The sequence below is a fragment of the Clavelina lepadiformis genome, chromosome 7 (genome assembly GCF_947623445.1).
Source record: "Clavelina lepadiformis chromosome 7, kaClaLepa1.1, whole genome shotgun sequence".
NCBI classification, from domain to species: domain Eukaryota; kingdom Metazoa; phylum Chordata; class Ascidiacea; order Aplousobranchia; family Clavelinidae; genus Clavelina; species Clavelina lepadiformis.
In genome coordinates this window covers 409,007-429,619 of record NC_135246.1, presented here as the reverse complement: position 1 = coordinate 429,619, position 20,613 = coordinate 409,007, and the positions used below count along the sequence as shown (strand labels likewise).

The following is a 20,613-nucleotide window of genomic DNA, read 5'->3' as shown; positions in this document are numbered from 1 at the left end:
GCTGTCACGAAAAGCCAGCTAATAAGCGAGTTATTTTCCGCGTAAGTATAGTTGTATGTATATGGCATGTTTATATTATTACATGCATATTGTTTATAATTTATGTCGAATGAACACGATAAAAGCTTCCTGTTTATACTCAAGCGATCAGGAAAATTCACGACGATTTTTGTTTATATTTCTCTAATTCAGACAGGGAAAATACCTTTGCGGCGCCAGAACCATTTGGGGAGGAATTATTGACATTAAGCCTGCGCTTAAATAATCGTCTTTGTTTACGGCGTATTGACACTCATGCCTAAAGCAGTAGCGAAAATGCTGATAAAACAAAGCCTTAAAATTATGGGAATTGAAATGTTTGATTTTACGACCACCCCGTCCCTCCCTTGAAAAGTAATGACTCAAAACAAGCTAAATCGTTGATCAAAAATATTTTTCCTGCATTAACAGCTTTATCTTGTACTATGACGTTTTCAAACCTTTCTATTTGTTCAAAGCAGAAGCAGCCACCAAACTACTGACCAACTGGAGGTGTCTAGCTTCAGATCTACTCAGCAACGAATCAAAGATAATCAAAAGTACTTTGTCTCCGTCCATGAATAATTCAGATATTTGATATGAAAAGTGAAAACAATTTCATTCGGTCGTTTCATCGCTCCGAATAAATCGAAGGAAATTAGATTTCTATGGCCTATCTGCTACGAATTATCCGCCTTAGATTAGATCGTAACAGGTCGTCAACAAACCAGATGTTTCGAAATTAGATTCTCACGGGATATAATTAAAACGTCATCGAAATGACAGAATTGAAAACTTTCAGGTCAAAGTGGAAGAAAATAATTGTCAACACTTCAAATTTTATTGACAAAAAGCGCGCGAACTGTTTCATATTTCATCATATTTAATGCTACATAATAAAACAATATATGTATAAAGTTGAAGAAACTCTAATAACAAAAAGCAAACTGTGACGTATCAATGATGTTACATGACGTCAGGGTCTTGGCCGAGCGGGGGTTGGGCTGGGGGTAGAATGTGGCCCCCTTTCCGGGATAACAATCCAATCTCTTCTTTCAAAGCCTGGACAGGGTCATGAAATACAACACGTGGGTGCATAAGTTTGCTACCATCACTGTAATTACTTGAGACTGTAACACTTTTATCTTATAGTGATAGAAATATTATGATATGATATGACACGATATATGTAAGTGGTGATAAATTAGTGATAAATTGGTGATAACTAATTTCAATATCTTTAATGACAAAATAAATAACTAACTGTATTCAAACCACCATAAGCTGTGAAATTATCTCTCAAGTCTTACTTGAATTTCTTGGGCTTGGAGTTGAACAAGTTGCACCAGTCTGTGCTGCTCCTTCATGTCCGGCTTGCGTCTCACTCCCTGCCCCAGGTCCTACGATGCAAACGTCATCAATTCATGTCAAAGTGTCAGAGTCAAAAACCGAGTACCACGTGGCGCAACTTTTCCAAATTGAAATCAAGCACAAAAGGTCACAGATTATAATAAAAACTTGCATGACATGGGGATGACGTCATACCATTGTACGCTGCCGCTTGTCAAGTTCTTGTTCGAGTTCATCTTTGTCGTTGACGAGGACATTGAGAGCTTCAAGTCTCTTCGTATTTGCTCGGGTCAGGTCGGTCACTTGATCTTTCAGCCTGTTGATGCGTTTCTGCGAGTGTCAAAGTTAATTTAACTTGAATCAAAACGAGGAGAGAGTTTAAAGCAAACAACATGGTGTGGCAAGAGATGTTTAAATAAACAACAATATAGAAGAGATCTTAAAATACTTCATTGATACATTTCAACATTAGAAATGTATTAAAAATGCATTTCAAAATTCCTTGCATGTTGCCCCGATTTAATTATCTGTTGTTGCACCATTTTACCATTTTTATTTAAGAAATAGAAAAGATTTAGCTGTTTTTCCTATATCATATTTTTCTTCATTAGAACAAGTTTATTTTTGAGACCTCTCGCTTCAGTATTTCCTGAGCGTTCTTCGCTTCGTTCCTCCTCACTTGCTCCTTGAGCTCCTCCACGTTCCTGTTGATGGTGACCGCATCCAGCTTCTCAAGATCAACGATCCGACCAAACTGGAGTAAAATTCATCAAAAAATGAAATATTTGTGAGAAATGAAAATGATGAAATGAAATGAAAATGAAAAATCTGAGCGTTCCTCTCACCTTGAGCATCATCATGTGCTCACACTTCTCCTCCATCTGCTCGATCCTCTCCTCCATGATCCTCCTGTTCTTTATCAGATGGACGTGCTGCTGCCTCGCCTCTCTGTTATGACGTATATATAAGAAATTATGACGTATATATGACGTGGTTATGGAATCGCAATCGTTTTGTACCAGTGAGATCAAATAATTGCGCTAATTCGTGACTGACGTCATAGCTAACTACTAAATTTCATCGTTACCATTAAAATGGGCTCAACTGTTGTTAATATTAATTAATTACTGCGTCATAATTAACCATTCACTTACTAGTTAAAGATTCGTGTTTTTCCAAATAAAAATTCCTCAACTCACTTGTAGAATTTCCTTTCTTCATTCTTCTCCTGCTGGAGCTCCTTTATTCTTCGCTGTAGCGAGGTGAGGGAGTTGTTGGCGAAGATGAGGCACTGGCTGAGGTCGGAAGGAACAATCGCGTTGTACACGTGCTCCACTTGGTGGAGCCGAAGAGGCACGATGATGTCAAGCTCGTTCAGCTTGCCTTGCTTCTCCACCTGCGAATACGTCATCAATCACGTCATTAGATTGAGAAACGTCATCAACCACGTCTTTTACCGTTGTTAATTATGAGTTAATAACTAATTGCTAACTATGAGCTCGACGCAACAAACAAAGGAGATTTCGCGATTCACAACCAAACCCGAAGCTACTCTGGTCGCAGTTTCTTTTCAACAACCGAAGACCATTGGGAAGAACAATGCGCATTGTGACGTCACTATAGTCGAGTGTCTGCGGTTATTTGACACGGGTAACGCTAAATTGCAGAACCCCTGCGCACTTTCTCCGGAGATTTGAACAAAACAACGGCAAACCCCAAGTCGAGAAAACAAACAAATTACAGCGATGATGCACCTGGAACGCTTCCAGATCCGCCAGCGCGGTTTTAAGCTGGGATTCCATCACTTTCGCTTTCTTCCCGAGCGCGTCCGAGTCTTTTTTCAGAGTCTCGGCGACTTTCTTCTCCTCCACGAGAGCTTCTTCAAGATCAAGTCTCTTCTCGCGGAGGGCCAGCGCCGAATCAAAGAGGATCTGAGAAGTTTAAGGACATCATTAAATGCAACGTCCCTGGGAAGATGAGAAACGATGGAAATAAATCCACAAAAATAGCGCACAAAAATATTCAGCAGATTTCATGAAAATGTAAAATCTGCTTTAAAATGCAGGAAACACAAAAAACGCAACATTTTCAGGAATATCACAAGAGTGGTGTTAATATGAGTCGGTGGGATTTCGAAAAACACCAAATTTAAACACAAACAAGTTATCAACAGATCTTATCCTGAGGACCTGATCACATCCCGGAGGGCACATAGAATCATCGAATCCTCCTTCCACGGAGTCGTCTTCGTCTTCTTCACTCGACCAATCAGATTCATCCGATGATGTAACGTCACTGTCCGCTTCTTCACCCTCTATGACGTTACAAACGTGAATATTACCAAACCAGACGAGCGAAAGCATAAGAGGCAATAGCCAGATGGTGGTATAAAGCGCCATCTAGTGTGAGTTTGATGTGTGCTGGATATCCAACAGGTGGGAGTGTTATAGTTCGTTAGAAATCATTGTTGGTTCAAGAGTTGCTTCGGAATTATTTTAAAATTTCAATTTCGAAGCACAAGTCTGCATAAATAGTTGATTAATTATGAAATCTCACCTTCAACCACCTTCTTCTTGGCTCGTTTGATTTTTTTCCGGAAAACTTTGTTCAAGAAATCCGCGAATTTATTATTTTCGCCGAGTGACGCAGCGAACGAGGCATATAGTGCCTTCTCGCGGTCAGAAAGACGCTCAATGTCTCGCCGCTTGGTTTCCAACTTGATTTGCATGTCAGCCGCCTGTATAAGACGCAAAAGGACATGTCAATCACATTAAAACGTCGATGACTAGATGAAATAGTTTATAGCTTGGAAGTGAGAGCTATAGAATGACCTTCGTGTTAATTTCCGTCAATTCAATTCTTTTGCTGACGACACGTCCCGACAGAGTCGTCTCTCGTTTCTCGTACTCCTTCAACAGCAGTAATTCCTCTAACAACGTCACTTGCCTGAATGACATCACAACAATACGTAATCATGACGACATAACACAATTTTCTTATGGTCAATACTCCACCTTAGGTCGGCCATTTTCAAACTGACGTCAACTTTGAATTTATTATGACGTAACAGACGGAGTTCAGCGTCAAACGAGGTCATATTTTTATCAATCAAGCGTAACAATCGATCGCGTTGATATTTGAGTCGAATCCTCTCGATCTGAGCGACTTGAAGTTCAAGGGCGGTCGGTGAGGGGGCGACTTTGCCTTGTGCCATTTTCTGGGAAAAAATTATGAAAAGTTGTCAAATTATTAACTGTACTTTGATAGTGGTAGTTTAATTAAGTCAACGTCATCTAATCAATCGCTCCTGGTTAACTATTCACTAACTACCAGCTTTAACTAATCGATTTGTTAACTATGACGTAACAAAGTTAGGGTCGTTAATACGAATCAAAGACAAATTATAAAGTTAACCACAATATAAACACACTGTCTTGCTGCATCGAAGACACATGAAATACGTTACCGGTGCCTTGCTAAGAGCGCTGCTGGCGATGCTGCTCGCTCCTTTCTTGCTCGACTCGTATCCCGCCTTTGACGTCGGCTCTTGTTCGTCGTCCTACGTCATAATAACAAGCACAATGATCTATTGTTTGTAGTTAGTGTCAGTCATAAAGGACCGCCGACAACAGTTGGACGTCATAACTATCCGAAGTTTCGGTCAACTGAATCGTTTGTTTTACTTATTATGATGTAACAAGGCGCAATGTTACACGCCATAGATGAATTAAAACCAAAACGTCTTCAGTTATCAACCAGGCGTTATCGACTGGGCTCAAAAACCGCATTTCTGTGGCGTTTAATTTACTAGCAGCGATGGCGCACAATATTTAAGCGCACATCACTTCTAATCGCTTGCTGCTGCTCTGTGGTATTTTACGTATGAGCGGAAAAGCCACAACAACAAACTTCTACTTAGTCATCCAACGTTCGTTTGTGTCGTAGTGATGACGCACAGTACAATTGATAAGTGCATAATGACGATTACACAACACAATTTATGAGGTCGTGATTGCGTCATGATGTAACCTGATCTCCAAATCCTCCAAAGAGTCCACCATCACCAGTCCTCTTCTTCTTTGCCGCATCGATCTCGCGCTGTCTCTCCTCTTCCTCAAACCTGAGGAGTGACGCTCGCGTGTATTCAAACTTCCTGGAAGAGAAAAATTGACTCAGCAAAGTTTCACCTCAAATCAATCGTAAGATCAAGTATTTCAATAACAAATAATTTTGATAACAAACAATTTTAATAACAAATAATTCTAATAACAAATGAAGTTACCATTAATAATAAGTTAGTTGATAACTAACCTGTGAGGTTCCTCATCTGGGTGCGGACGTGGTATAACTGGTGGAGCGACTCTGTCTGACTTTTCCATCTTCGACTGAAGTGTTTTCAAGTCAGCGACATAACTTTTCATTTCGTCGATCATTGACAGTTTGCCGTCTCTCAGCGCCAACAACTTCTCGTTAAATTCAGATTTTGTTCGATGGACCTTTGCAACAAAGGTTGTGTTTTAGCTTTTATCTTTCCCCCCATATTATAACTTTAATAAAGATAATTTTTTGCGGTAACAATATACGCCGTAGCGTGAATTCTGCTGTGCCTTCTTCAAGCCTTTGAAAATGTTGATAACCAATGGAAAGCATTTGCCACAGAACAATCGACACACGATAAACACAGTATTTCAACGATAATGTTAACAAACACACTGTAGTTGCACTGTATTGTCTACTGTAGTCATACTATAGAACGCAGCAATCACCAAGCCCTGTAGGACCAATATCTGGTATCTTTTCTTCTCGGTGTCCATCCTCAGATGCTCAGGTACCACGTAATCCGGAGCGGTTTTCAATTTAAAGTCCCCCATGTTCGCCTGGGCTTCTCGTATGGCCGCCACATCAGCCGGGTCCTCAAATTGCTCGTCCGGCTTGCTCTTGTACAACTCCTCCCACTAGTGGAAATTTCAGTTTTTATTATCGTTTTGCAGGGTTGGTTTAGTTTGTCGGTCCACATTGAAGACTGGCATAGTTTTCTTCTATGTCACTGCGCCATTTGTGTGTTAAATATGACTGTTATTAATAACAATAACTATTCAATAATAATATCAGCTAATAAGTTATTATTAATTAACCAGTTCCTTCTTAAGGCTGAACATTTTTCAAAAATGACCATCAGCAGTTAAGCAGACAGTCCAATGAATGAATCTAGTTGGACGTCATCCTATCGATGAGGAGTCCAACCTCTTTTTGTCTCTTCTCTCGCTTTAGTTTCACTTCCTCCGATTTCTTGATCGCTTTTGCAACTTTCTCCGCCTGTCTTCCTTGAAGAATTGTTTGTCTTCTATTCTGCTTCGCCCCGTTCAAGAATGATTCTTCGATGCTCTCTGTGTCGGCTGTAAACACATCATGGAAGTCGTGAGTAAGTTTGCTGAGTATGTTAGCATAAATTTATCTATCAACGACATAGTAAGATCTCTATGCTCTGAAAGGACAAACTGCGCAGTGTATAGTGCATACATGTGCGCGATACAGGCTTTTAATTTGCTTTCCAATGATGAGGGAACCCATATTTAATCAATCCATGAACATGGTTTAAACTGTGACATATTTTTTCACCATTGCCACACATTGAATTGTGAAGCTTGAAAAGTTATCTACCAGCGCTCATATCTAACAACAGCTTTCACTCTCAAATTTCATGTAACAACGTCAGTAATCACCATTTTGCTTGTCCGAAGCCAGGGAAGCGGTGGCGCCATCTAGAAGCCCCACAGCGCCACCTTCTGACGCAAGACTAGCAGCTCGTACTCGCTGTTCGACAGTTTCACGAAGCGAATGATATTCGTCGGCAAGCTTGCCCACTCGATACGAGGACACCACGTGGCTGGTGTTGAAAGAATGGACGGTTACTCTGTCGCATTCTAACTGGGAGCGAAAACGTTTCTGCAGGCAAAGATGTCCGATTAAACACCTGGTAAGGTGGTTACGTGCGATGAACCATAAAATGTCAGATGAAAATAAGTTTAAAAACGGTGATGAAAAACAAAAATTAGAAATAAATTATTGCCATGCTTTCAAATGCAAGCATTGGAACAACATCAATAACCACATAGAGACCATACGGCTTCCTTATACTTCGTGGAATGACTGATTTACCAATATTGAATATTAACAGAATACATCTATTTATCATCCGAGATATGACTCACATGAAGCTTGTCATGGGTAAGTGCAAGCTTTGCCTTGTCCCATTGCATCTCGAGTCGGACTCGGTTGACCTTTTCATGAGTCTCAGCGACCATTTTTCCTCGAAGTGATGGATCCAACTCAAATTCCTGAATTTTTATCGCATTAAGTTTGCAATTTTGCTTTTAATTTCGTGTTTAAGTTATTTTGCCTTGGTTATATAATATCGGTTACCAGTTGCTAAATCTAGTATGTAATAGCGCAGTTGTTAACAATAACAATTAGCCAACAAAATATAAGAAAATATGTCACCGGATTTATGTTCCGAATAAAATTTTAAAACCTACATTTCGTTGCAATTGAACTGATGGAGGGAGCTCTTCATTCTTCTGAAGTAGTTCCAGGAACGTTTTTCTCAGCTTTCCAATCTTTCTGCGTTCCGCCAACTTCTTTGCCTCGGCATCTCGGATCATCTTGTCGTGCTCCGCCTTTAGCTTGGCGTCCTCGATGCTGTATGCGTGTGGATCATCGATGTCATCCACTAATCTGTCATCCGGAGATCGTTTCTAACAAACGGGAGATTAGTTTGAAAAGAGCTTTTGCATAAATTTATCCTGATGTCGGAATATCACAAGCTTTTAAAACCAATTAAAAATTTTTGTCAGAAGCAAAATTTAGCATCGTACAAATCATTTGCTACGAGCCAAACGAGAATGATCAAAACATCACTGACGTGTCGCGAGTGTTTTACTTATAACAACAGCCGTGCAAAGTAGTTGGACAGTTACTGGTTTAAATATTTGGTTGCAAGCAATATGTCAAACTATTTTGTCTCATGCAAAAATAGGGTTGGGAAACTTTGACTAAAATACGAATCGGAGACGATAAATTCTCTTAAAACAAGCAAACAAGAAACAGAATTATTAAATTCACAGGAAAGTATAAAATTTTGTACTTTAGGTGTAGGCAGCTTTGCTCTTTTGCCTTCCATTGCTTTCGCAATTTCTTCATGAGACAGCGACAAGTAACCAAACAAATTTCCATCTGACCCGCTGCTGAACAAATGGGCCCCGTCATGGCTCTCCACAATGTGGGTGACGGCACCTGGAGTTAGCACAGTTTGACGTGGTTTACTATGACATCATAACCAACAGATTGAGACAAAAGCAGAAGTTGTTATGACAAAACAATTGTGCATTCTGTGGAGACTTTGAGTTGTAGTAGCTCTATTTTGAATTAGCTCTTTGCTTTAGGCATCAAAATAAATCAACAAGTTAACATCATAACTGGCAGCATGTCCCTACATTGAAACTACTGGTCTAATACATGGCTTGGTACAATCTGTAAGTGTTAACTCATTAACTTTTCACCATTATCGTTGTCGTGCATGTTCAAGTCCCAGTGGCTTTTGAGCATGTCTAGATCAAAAGCGGTCTCAGGATCGCCTTCTAGTGGATAGACGCGGATCAAACCATTCTGCAACCCCGCAACGAGCTTACGTCGATCAGCCGTGAACCGAATCGATGTAAGAGGAACATCGCTGGAATCTAAGAATATTGGAGTGAATATCTCAAGTCATTTCGCAATGCAGTGAAATGTTGTTTGAAGAAGGAATTTCAAAAGGTTAAACTCAGAACATTTATATTATGTCAGAATTTACATCATTTCAAGGCAAAATAAAAATTGAGTTTATCATTCAAGCAGGAAGATTGCATCAAACATACAACCAATAAAGTGAAAGTGACCTCACAATCGAACTGACCTTCCACAGAGACGGCTCTTAAAGGCTCGATCATTGCATTTGGGTCACTTGCGTCATCGGGGAACGCGCACTCGTACAAGTAACCTGCGTCGTAGTCTGCCATAGACACAAAAAATCTTCCCGGGATGGTGTAGACAGCTTCGAGTACGGGGCAGGGATCCGGTGGGATGTAGAGAGGCTCCTCTTCATTTTCAGCATCAGCTTGAGGATCCTCATCCAGGAATGTTTGAGCTTCCTCTTCGCTTATCTCCTCACCTGGATCAGAAATGATGATCAATTCATTGATCAGTTCTTTGTGCAAACCAAGAATCTCGATCATTAAACAACACCGGCTAAGCCAGGGGTTCCGAACGAGGTGTGTGACCCAACCTTTTAAGGAATGTGAAACTGAGGAAAATCAATTATTTGGTTCCCAAAGTGCTTAACTTTAGTTTAGTTCCAGGGGTTCCAGGAATATAAGAAGTTAGGGAACACTGAAAGCTAATATTCTGTGATTTGTGATAAACTGTCCGGACATCTACGAAGCACTTTTGAATATAGTTTTATGCATTTTATGGGAAGCTTTAGAGCATTGTTGCTTGCACTTTCAAATAAAACTTTTGCCGCCACAAGTTGCGATGACAACACAACTTTGGAGAATACAAATCTGGTTAAAATAACGCCGTGCTTCTTATAACAGTGAAACACTTTCTTTTGGATTCTATAAAGCACAAAATCAAATTTTTGTGAAACCCACCTCTGTCTTTTCTTCTTTTCAGTTCCTTTTCTCTTTCTTTCCTCCTCTGTGCTTTCTCCTTCTCTCTTCTTTCTCTTTGTTCATCCCGACGCAGACGGGACTTGACACTTTGAAAAGTGAAATATCTGCAAAAGAAAGTCACATGGATAATCAGATTTCTTCCATAAAAGTTTGCCGTTGACAGACGAACAATTTTCTAGAAAAGATGGTTAGGGGTAAATGTTATGTCTATGGTTCCCATTCATACTCCATACGTGTATATACTCCCAAATTACAGATAACATCAAACAGTACTATAACTAAAAATACACATACTGAGTCCATAATGTATCCACTAAAGTAATTCTCTGCTTTCAAGTAATGTTACAAACACACACAGACCCCTGTGAACCTTCAACATCCGATATAAAGCATACAACCTACTTCATAGCTACATTGTCGAGCATGAATGAGTGGGAAGTGTCTGTGGATGTTGGTGGCTCCACCTCCACCACTTTACCATTGCTGCATGTCACCAGCAGTCTTGTGTCCGGCTGAAACATTAAGTTTTGTTCACATTTTAACTTGTTTTCGTTGTTTTTACTTAATGGCGACTAAATTTCTGCCATAAATTGAACACGTTCAATAGGTGAAGTTCATTGTGAAAAAAATCTCAAAACATTTTGACTAAAATGAAACATCAGAGCAAGCTTATACAACGTCTTGAAGTCAAACCATGAATATTGAAACAACAATAAAGTGATGATGTTAACCACCAAACACTCACAAATCCTGGAGGAGTCCACTTCATATTGGTGACCTCGCCAGGGATTTTGACGAAGCCGATCGGGTCATATTTGTCGTGATCTACCGAGAAGAAAAAAACCGTGCAATCCGTGCTTCCAGTTGCTAAAATTTCCCCGCTATTGTCGAATGCCATCGCTGTTATACTCGACGAATGAGGTTTCATTGCCTGTTGTCAACGACCACAGCAAATTATTGACAAAAATGCTCAGAAAAGATTTATTTAACAATAACCTAGTTAGTAAAAATTCATTTCTACCATGAACAATACTTTTAATTCCACATAAACAGCGGCACCGTTTTGTGCGCCGGCAATAGCAGTCAATGTATGAGTTGGAACTTCATCACCTGCTTCAAGACAAGCTCGTTGGTGTCATCGACTTGACGTAGGTTGAGAAGTCTCAAAATTCCATCGGAGAATCCGGCAACTATTGTCGTTCCCTTCGGATCGATCTGAATTGACCGTAATGGTTCAAAGTTTAATCGGCTGATCGAGACACAAACGATAAAGAAACACTCAACTGTCAGATTTAATATGATTAATGTCTCACCACTTTGTTGGGCCATAAAAGCGACGTGCCAGTTGTGTGTGGAGTGGGGGAGTGATAATGACATAACAATTGCTTTGTCAAATAATCGTAGACTCGAACGTACGCGTCCCCAGTCATGGACACTAGGTGGCTGGTCGGTGAACATGACACACCCGTGATGGCACCGGCCGTGCATGAATAAAGCATCTCTGGGGGTTTTGTCTGGAAAGCAGTAGTTTTACAAAGTTTTCAAAATGTGAAGGCACCGTGTCAAGGTCAAGTGGTCAAGGTCAAATGTCAAGGAGCCATGTTAATATTGGTATAAAATAAAGTAACATATTATAACTCCGTCAAGTAGCACATAGCATAAACTTCCTTAGAGGACTCTTGGAGCTGTTTTTATATCATGTTACATCACATTTCTTCATCTGAGTCTCCTGTACTCACTGTGTGTGAAAAAGAGAGGTCCAGCTTCCAGATCCCGCCATTAGCATCCTGAGCAAACCATATCGATGCTCCTTCCTCCAAACTATCATCCTCTGCACGACTCGCCTGCGACAAGAAACATACGACCGGGATATCTCAATGCAAGTGAGGTAGAAGGTTATTTACGCTCAGAAAGAAACAACTTTACTTGGTAGGATTTTATGTTAAAAAAGAAAATAAATCGGGACCAAAAATCATAACTTTTTATAGTACTTTTTTACATACTTTTTTTATAGTTTTTTTACTATATTATATTTATATTCCATATATTATATTATTATTTATACTATTATTATAAACTTACCTTAACCATAGAGGTAAGTTGTACGTCGTTGCCCACTTTAAGTTCATTCATCGGCTCAACCTCGAATAAGTCTGAGTCATCAGTCGTGTCAGCGGAATCTATCGCCTCCATTTCCCAGACCTAGATGGTAACAAAGTTAAAGATAATAATAAATTGGTGACCGGTAGTAGTTGATAGTGGTTACTGGTTACCTAGTTATCAATCAGATGCTTTTAGGGTTAACTTTTATTAACTCAACTCAGCAGTTAATAGATTTTATGAAAAAGGTGTTTTTTAGAGTTTTCTTAATTACCAGGTAACGAAATTGTTTATCTTGGCTTTGTTACGCAACCATTAAAAAATGTAGAAAACGAGTGACAATTAAGGAATAGTCTTTATCAGAACGAGACATGTCATGTCACGAACATCGGCACAATATTCCGCTTTTAACCGGATTAACCCAGCCCTATAACGCAAAACATTGCTACGCATGCATTGACCCAAGAATCAACGTACCCTGACGTACAATCAACGTACCCTGACGTAACCGTCGACCCCGATGGTGATGAGTTCTCCTTCGTCTATCACTAACTGCTGCACGGACCCGACGTGGCACGGCTTCTGGTTCTTGCGACAAATCTCCACCTGGTTGAAAGTTTGTAAAAGTTACAAGTTTGACAGTCACAAGTTTCATGTATGATTAATATTGCAGCGTTTGTCAATTCCAGATCTTAACAGCAGTGTTGAGTGAAGAGATGAGCTCCTGCAAACCATCACTACAGTAGAGTGAGGAAGGTCTCAAATGGATTTGAGAAAAATTCAAATAATTTCGAAACCTTGATGAGACCTCCGTCCCACAGCAGGAAATTCCCCCAATCTGATCCGGACAAAACTTTCCCGTCCGGGAGTTGAATGTATCCCTCAATGTCACTGAGGGAGGTTTTGCCGAATCGTCCGAGTTCTCCCTTCAACTTGAGTCCTGTGAATGTCCAAGCCATCTTCCAAAACCTGGAAGAAACACAGGCTGCCATGTTAATTATGAAGTGGTTTCGACTCCGCAGAATATTGTGCTCCGACCAATTTCTCCAAACAAACAAGCAAGCTGAGATAAATCACCTGATGTGTGTGGTGCCACACGAGGTCAGCAGGCCCTCCTGTTCGGGGGAAAACGTCACCCTGTAAATTTCTTGAGAGAAAGCCTACAATATGACATACAGTGTAAGTGAACACACAAACTATAACAAACCTAAGATCTCGGCACAAAACAGATAGAACATAATCACAAAATTAGTGAAAAACAACGTTTCTAAAGCATGTAATTCTACAGTGAATAACAAAACAATAGATGATGCAGATGCTGGAGCAGGAGATGTACCTTAGACCTGAGCATGATCTTCTCCTTCTTCCAGTCCCACACGGTGAGCATGTAGTCAGGTGCGGAACCAACCGACGCAAGCAAATTGCCTTTCGGGTCGAAATCAACGAACGAATAAGCTCTCTCTGTGCCACCTGCAAGTCATAAAGGTCAAAGGTGATCTGCTTGCCAAGATGGGACTTGTCATGCGTGTGATTCATTTTAAATTAGAAAACAGCTGACTTGAACGCTGACTATTAATAGTCATTTATAACAAACTTTAACTCGATTGAAAGGTTAAAAAAAGAATAAAACCAATGCTAAGGACGTTGTCCAACAACTTTATGCACCACTGATATACTTTACGTAATTATCAGTCGTTAGCTTAAATAATGAGCGCTTCTAACAGGCAATTACCTCTAAGAATCCGATACAATTTCAACGAAGGAAACTCGTAGATCAGTAGATATGGTTTGACGCCCTTCTCAGCAACAACAAAATATTTGCCAGAAGGATGGACCTAGTATGGTTTAATGAGGTTTAATGTGTCAAATGTATCAAACATCAGTCAAATGTGTTACCCCAGGGTGGCAGTTATCAATCCTTCAAATACATTATAATCGAGAGTAATAAAAAATCAAGTCGTTAACCCGTAACCTTCAATTACAACTTGTTCATTTAGCAGCCCCATGATGCCATGTTTATAGCCCAGGACACTGTAAAAGAGAAACTCACAGTCAGGGCTCCAACACCTCCACCACTGCAGCTCCTTAAAAACTGGTGATCTCCGGATGCGAGGTTGAGCAAGTGGACCTGGATCAGACGAGGGAAAGAATCTTTTGTAAGAAATCTAATCTTCAGGCTACAATCATTGTTTGCACATTTAATTGCAACCGTACCAGGTTGCCAGCAGCGAATAGGGCGGTTGGTCCGTGCAGCAGATAGAGGTTGGATCTCTTCTTGCAATCGTAACCGAACGAATGGAAGAACTGCAACATGTTGAGGGGAATCCCCGAGTCTGTGCTCACAACTGAGCGGGATTGATATTCCTGGAAAGAGTCTTAAATTCAACTCAGAACTAAATGGAAAAAATCTGGTAATGGGCTGATCACGCACTTGAATAGAATAAGCTTCTTCTAGTGTCTAGCGATCGAAACGATACTGATTATAGTTTCACAAGTAAGGAGGTTTCATGAGATTTAGTAAGAAATCAACAAATATGCAGAAAACACCAAGAATTTACCACAAATATTTTAGTGTGTAACAGTATGCAAAAATTCACTACAAAGTACCAGTAACATTTAGGCTGTTTTTTGCTGATAGATTTAAAGATACACAAAGCAATGAATTACCTCGGACTCGTAATAGAAATCTTCAGAAGGGCCTTCTTCCTTGGACACTGCAACTACAAAGAAAAGTTTTACGATCAGTTAATCACATGACGAAGATTTATTCTAGTGAATGTTGATAATAACATGATATATAATCTATGACTTAAATACTAGCATTTTCGGTAGGGTACAGTACACTTTCATATTTTTAAATGAACTACCGATCTCTATCAAGTGCTATTACAACAAATTAGTTATTGCGGTCATGCAGTTAACAGTCAAAGTCATAAGTATACGCCATGACTGCAGCATAAACCTTTATTTCCAAGAACACACCAGTCACTGCTTCATTAACTACTTTTACAAAGAGGATCACAAAATTGTGTAATAATAAATTAAACCAAATGAAAAAGTAAGTAGAATTACAGAGTGAAACAATATGCAATGACACTCATTAGTGAAACGATTATGTTGAGGATATTATTGTCATTATTAAGGCTGGGATACTCTACAAGGCTAATAGCTGCAAATGACTAAAGGTTCTTGGCAACTAAATAATTTGTTAACGATTAGCTGAAGACATGGAAGAAAATGTGGAGCTAAATGTTTGGTGATCCGTCAACTTGTACAAAAGTGCTTCTCTGTAAACCATTTTAATGCTTGAATATTTTGTTTCTTTGGTAAATTTTGGAGTCTAGCATGACATACGTTACTAATACAACATTTTTCGTCACACTTCTTAAGATTAAACAGCAATTTTGCCTGCATTTAACAATTTGACTTGCCATTTAGCAAGTACGGCAGCTAACAAGCAAATTCCCAGCCCTAGTCATAAGTTACTCATGCACGGCAAAGCATTGTATGAGCAAAAGGTTAATCAACACACAGCAATGGGTTAAATGATCCCTACGCACATACATATACCAGAAATGAGGTTAAAAACTTTCAGATGCGAATGATTCAGGCAAACGCTGATTGACAGCTACTCAAATATAAGCGACAATTGAGGTAGAGTAATGCCATGATTGAACAAACTCATTTTGTTAGGCAACACTCATGCACAACGACTACAGACCACAAAGCATGCAAGTGGGTGGATGGATGATGACGTGGCATGCGAGACTACTCTGTTACCCTCGGATGTTGCTAGCTCCTCATCTGCGACAACTTCAATGATTGGAGGTTGTGTGCCAGCTATTTCCTCTTCTGATGATGGCTTTGCATCTTTTTCATCATCTTTCTTCTCTTCATCAGGAGGAGATTCATCCTGGACAGCATCGGATGTCTCTTTCTCATCAGAAGCATTCACTTTTTCCTCATCCGCTGCTGGTGATTTGGCTCTGTCTCCGTCCTCTGCAGCATCAGGGGATCTTTCTTCTTCTTTCTCAGCTTTATCTTCAGATGAGGATTCAGCAGATTGTGGTTGAACATCTTCTTTGGTTTCATCTTGTTCTGTTGCGACTGTATCAACAGTGGGATTTTTCGAGGAATCTCCGGTGGGTTGAACTTGCTCAACATCAACAGGGACATCATCCTGTGATTGCTCTATGTTGTTAGGTGGTCCATCAGGAAGATCTTTTCCTTCGCTCTCATCGGATGGAAGTGAAGGTTGCTCAGTGGGAGTTTCAACCCGGCCAGCAGAGTCCTCAGATTGGTCTTCTTTTGCAACCTCATCCTTCTGCCTATGGGATCCACTTTCTACTGCGGGAATTTCTTCTTTAACCACCTCCTCAGATGCTTGTTTATCTGCTGGTGCGGTGTCTTCTTTTGCTGAAGCATCCTCCACCATAGCTTCCTCCTGTGATATTGCTTGTGCATCTTCTTGTGGAGTATTCTTTTCTTTTGCTGAAGCATCCTCCACCATAGCTTCCTCCTGTGATATTGCTTGTGCATCTTCTTGTGGTTTATTCTCTTCTTTTGCTGGAGCATCCTCAACCTTAGACTCTTCCTGAGATGTTGTTTGTGCATCTTCTTGGGGTGTATTCTTTTCTTTTGCTGGAGCATCCTCAACCTTAGACTCTTCCTGAGATGTTGTTTGTGCATCTTCTTGGGGTGTATTCTTTTCTTTTGCTGGAGCATCCTCAACCTTAGACTCTTCCTGGGATGTTGCTTGTGCATCTTCTTGGGGTGTATTCTTTTCTTTTGCTGGAGCATCTTCAACCTTAGACTCTTCCTGAGATGTTGCTTGTGCATCTTCTTGGGGTGTATTCTCTTCTTTTGCTGGAGCATCCTCAACCTTAGACTCTTCCTGAGATGTTGCTTGTGCATCTTCTTGGGGTGTGTTCTCTTCTTTAGCTGGAGCATCCTCAACCTTAGACTCTTCCTGGGATGTTGCTTGTGCATCTTCTGGCTTAGTCTCCTCTTTTGTTGGAGCATCTTCAACTTTAGCCACCTCCTGTGATGTTCCGTGAGCATCTTCTGATGTAGTCTCTTCTTTTGCTGGAATATCCTTAACCTTAGCTTGTGCATCTTCTTCCTTTGTCAGAGCATCCTCAACTTTAGCCTCCTCCTCTCTTAAAGATGGTGTTTCATCTTTTTCCTTAGCATCAGCTGCCACTGCATCTTTTCCACTCTTGTCTTCATTTTTGTCCAGAGAAATCACTCCCTCAGACTCTCCTAAGTTATTGACTTCCTCCTTAGCATCATTACCTGGAGCAACTTTGGGTTTCTCATCCTCTGCATCCATCTCTTCCATGTGATTCTTCTCTCTTGATCCAGGATCAACTTTTTGGTTCCTCTTACCAACAAACACAGGAATGTTTCTTGAGTATGATTTGGCAGAATCTAAAAGAATGTATTTTATTCAACTGATTTAAAATTTCAGTTTTATGAGCAGTCAATTTCTAGACGACATACTCTTAAATTTGAGGTGGGTTTAGGTTTCATTTGAACTTTAACACATATTTCGTCCCCGTTACATACGACAGATTTTAATACTTTAGTCTGCCCACACGTTAATCAACAAGTAAACTAAGTTTATATGAAATTTAATAACGAAAGAAATCAGACAGAGCAATTGTGACAGTGTTTAAGCTTCTTATCGAGAAAAAATAAACATTAACATAATTCCCACGAGGCTTGTGCTGATCGATATAATATTGATGATGAATCATTTTGATTGTGATGCAATTAAGACTGGCAGCAATTCTTGCAGCAAACGACATTATACAAGATGCAATTACAAATGGCAAGCTACATGTGGCTACAAAGTCACTAGAACAGAGGCGTGCAACATACGGCCCGAAGGAAACAACACAGCTCCCGCTACCTACTTATGTGGAAGACCAACCGCACAAACTTTCTCAAGTAGCCATTATTTTTAAATAATTTTAACTGTTGTCTGACATTCAGCTACTCTTGTATGCTGAAGCCCATTTTGATAAATCCAGTAGCTACAAGCCCCTGCACTAGAAGCTTCGGCAAACAAGCCACAAGTTTGAATTGACATAAAAAAGTTTAAGCATTGAAGCATTTTATATGATAAAGCGATTCGAACAATGGTAAAAAATGACGTGAACAGAAGCATGTTGTGCCGGGTGTGTCGTGCAAATTCATTTATACATGCTGACTTATAAATGAAGTTATAACATGCTAGTGACATGAAAATATGCGAACAAAGCAATGTATGTAATTCCACTTACATTAGCATACAACACTGATATATTACAAAATTATTGTATGTTCCAACGAATATAAGCGCTAGTTCTGCAGTTTGGCTATTATATTTCTATGCTGTGCTTTTTATCATTTTTTTACAACTTACTGCATAAGCCCAAACACTTGTTGGTAGTGGAAACAGAAAAAAGCAGCATGCAAGAATTTTAAAGATTTATTAAAGAAAAGTTCAAGTCATATCCCTTTAGTCCAGAAATGCCCAACACAGTGACATGAATTTAAATGACGATAATATGTGCAAATTATGAACAAACACAAGACAACCAACGTCATGCACTTGATTATGCTGAGTGGTATGACAACACTGACGATGGTGCAACGAGTGGGGAACAATCTTCGGTTTTGTGGAGTGCAGCGACATGCATTGATGCAGCAGACATGAAATTGTCATCATACCATTTGCAGCTGCTAAATTTTTAACAGAGGTGGAAGAAGTTTCTCCTCGATTAAATGCACCAGGAATAAAATGAAACTCAGAAATATTTTTGCTTCGATTTGTGATGTCGGCAGAAACATCACTTTCATCATCATCACTGTCACTACAATCAGACATTGATATTTTCTCTGTACCAAAGTTGTCATCATGACTCGTCGTGGCTTTAATTTGTGTCTCGGACGTGTCAACAGCAGAAACATCAGGCAAGGAGCTTTCCTCTGATTGGGCGTTGCCCAGCTTCATACGATAGCGCTGTAACGCGACTTTTTTCAGGATGTGAGTCGCAGCTTTCAGGCTTTTTCTCTTTTGCCTTGAAGCAGGGTCATCACTTCCATCCATGACTTCCACAAATTTCAGATAAAAAAAAACAGATAAAAAGCCTAAAGACTTAAACCAATCAGTCAAAATGATTACCACCATTATATATATACAGGATATTGCTTCCTCCAATATTCATACATTATTTAATCGCTTCCCAGTAATAGCAGTCTCCTTCAGTCTTTGCATTAATATTTTAAAACTAGTTAAAAACATTTAGGTTGTAGTAGAAAAGCGGAACACATGCACGCATGAACATGTGGCCTACTGGAAAGTTTGCACGATGCCACAGACTTCTCTGGTGAAGAAAGTTGGCTTCACGCAAAAACCGTAACGGTAATATTGCAACTGGTATTCACTGTACAAACTACTCACAGATGGTAGGCAAATTTTCCACTCTAATAGCTGTACAAAATGAAATACGTTTCAAGTTGAATTTAACACAGTAGCTTAACCCAACCCTAGCCCAGTCACTTTAACCTAGATTCATGCCTGTTCGTGTTGCTATGACGACTTTTCAAATAACGCATTGCGCCAGGGAGTGGTTGATATGAGATTGTAAAAATAATCAGCAAGAAAAGTTTATTCCAATATTCGATATAACTTGTCGCGCACAATCAAACTAAGTTAACAAAAATATGCTTTTAGTCTCTAAATTTCAATAAACTGATTTTTTAAATTTTTATTAATAAATGATCCATTGCATTTTCAGTTATTATGATATAACTTTACAGCAGATACGTATCATTCATTTATGAAGTAAGATTTCTATAAGTAAAAATGATGTAAACTCTGTCTCAATTGAAATCTACTTCATTCTTGTAATCTTTGGTATTAACTAAATCTTGTGATACGTGATGGTGAATTTTTTAAGCCAATTTCAAATTCAGTTACATTCTGGGATGGTGTGGCGCATCACAATGTCATCAACTCTAAGGTCCATTTGGCTTATTCATGGTTTTTGACTTCGTTGTCACACCTAGTTATTAAAGCAATCGCCACCAACATTTTTCATAACGTGGCCGTCACTCAGTGTGGCACAAACATCCAGCATCCCAAAATAGAAATCTTTCACGATAAAAAAAATTAGACATTTTAAAACCACTTTTGAGTGACCTCTCAACCATCACTTTTGAATGGCTCAAGAGCTTAGATTATATGTCAGACTATCGTGTGTTTGTTTAATCGGGAAGTCTCTGTTGGAGCAGTGTAAAATATCATGACAAATAATGTTGGGGACCTTGTAAACAAGATGTAGGCCCATAATTAATAAGCTAGCCTATAACATAACTATTTTCTTGTGCAGTTAGGTGTTTGCAGTTAGTAGTTGGCTTATAAGCTGGGAACAAAAGCTGGTAGTAG

General features: G+C 39.6%; 1 protein-coding gene across 3 annotated transcripts; it reads right to left on the bottom strand.

Annotated features, from left to right (window-relative positions):
* Nucleotides 1-834: 834 nt before the first annotated feature.
* On the bottom strand, nt 835-19,700 carry LOC143465007 (cilia- and flagella-associated protein 44-like). 3 transcript variants are annotated; one of them, XM_076963107.1, is made up of 39 exons: nt 18,894-19,700; nt 15,957-17,606; nt 14,844-14,896; nt 14,391-14,540; nt 14,227-14,304; nt 13,909-14,011; nt 13,513-13,646; nt 13,254-13,336; nt 12,974-13,145; nt 12,675-12,782; nt 12,159-12,278; nt 11,816-11,920; nt 11,390-11,590; nt 11,187-11,291; nt 10,822-11,007; nt 10,479-10,588; nt 10,056-10,180; nt 9,320-9,574; nt 8,928-9,104; nt 8,513-8,661; nt 7,905-8,123; nt 7,581-7,706; nt 7,092-7,314; nt 6,613-6,764; nt 6,135-6,323; nt 5,680-5,864; nt 5,398-5,521; nt 4,835-4,927; nt 4,383-4,585; nt 4,200-4,314; nt 3,925-4,105; nt 3,558-3,682; nt 3,123-3,299; nt 2,568-2,764; nt 2,214-2,316; nt 2,000-2,122; nt 1,564-1,698; nt 1,329-1,418; nt 835-1,080 (listed from the first exon to the last, which is right to left on the bottom strand). In XM_076963107.1, the coding sequence occupies exons 1-39, from the start codon at nt 19,351-19,353 to the stop codon at nt 985-987; spliced, it is 7,380 nt and encodes a 2,459-aa protein (XP_076819222.1). In that variant the 5' UTR covers nt 19,354-19,700; the 3' UTR covers nt 835-984. The 3 variants fall into 3 exon arrangements, with proteins under 3 accessions (XP_076819222.1, XP_076819223.1, XP_076819225.1); XM_076963108.1 differs by having other exon boundaries at nt 14,844-14,890; XM_076963110.1 differs by having other exon boundaries at nt 17,472-17,606; nt 18,894-19,697.
* Between the last annotated feature and the right edge of the window lie 913 nt (nt 19,701-20,613).

Bases quoted from the DNA above. Each gene is read 5' to 3' on its own strand.
- LOC143465007 (XM_076963107.1), bottom strand. From the start codon at position 19,353: ATGGTGGTAATCATTTTGACTGATTGGTTTAAGTCTTTAGGCTTTTTA. The intron at 4,586-4,834 runs GTAACGTATTTC...ATTTTTTCCCAG, and splicing joins GCGCTCTTAGCAAGGCACCG to AAAATGGCACAAGGCAAAGT. The intron at 2,123-2,213 runs GTGAGAGGAACG...ATTTTACTCCAG, and splicing joins AGCACATGATGATGCTCAAG to TTTGGTCGGATCGTTGATCT.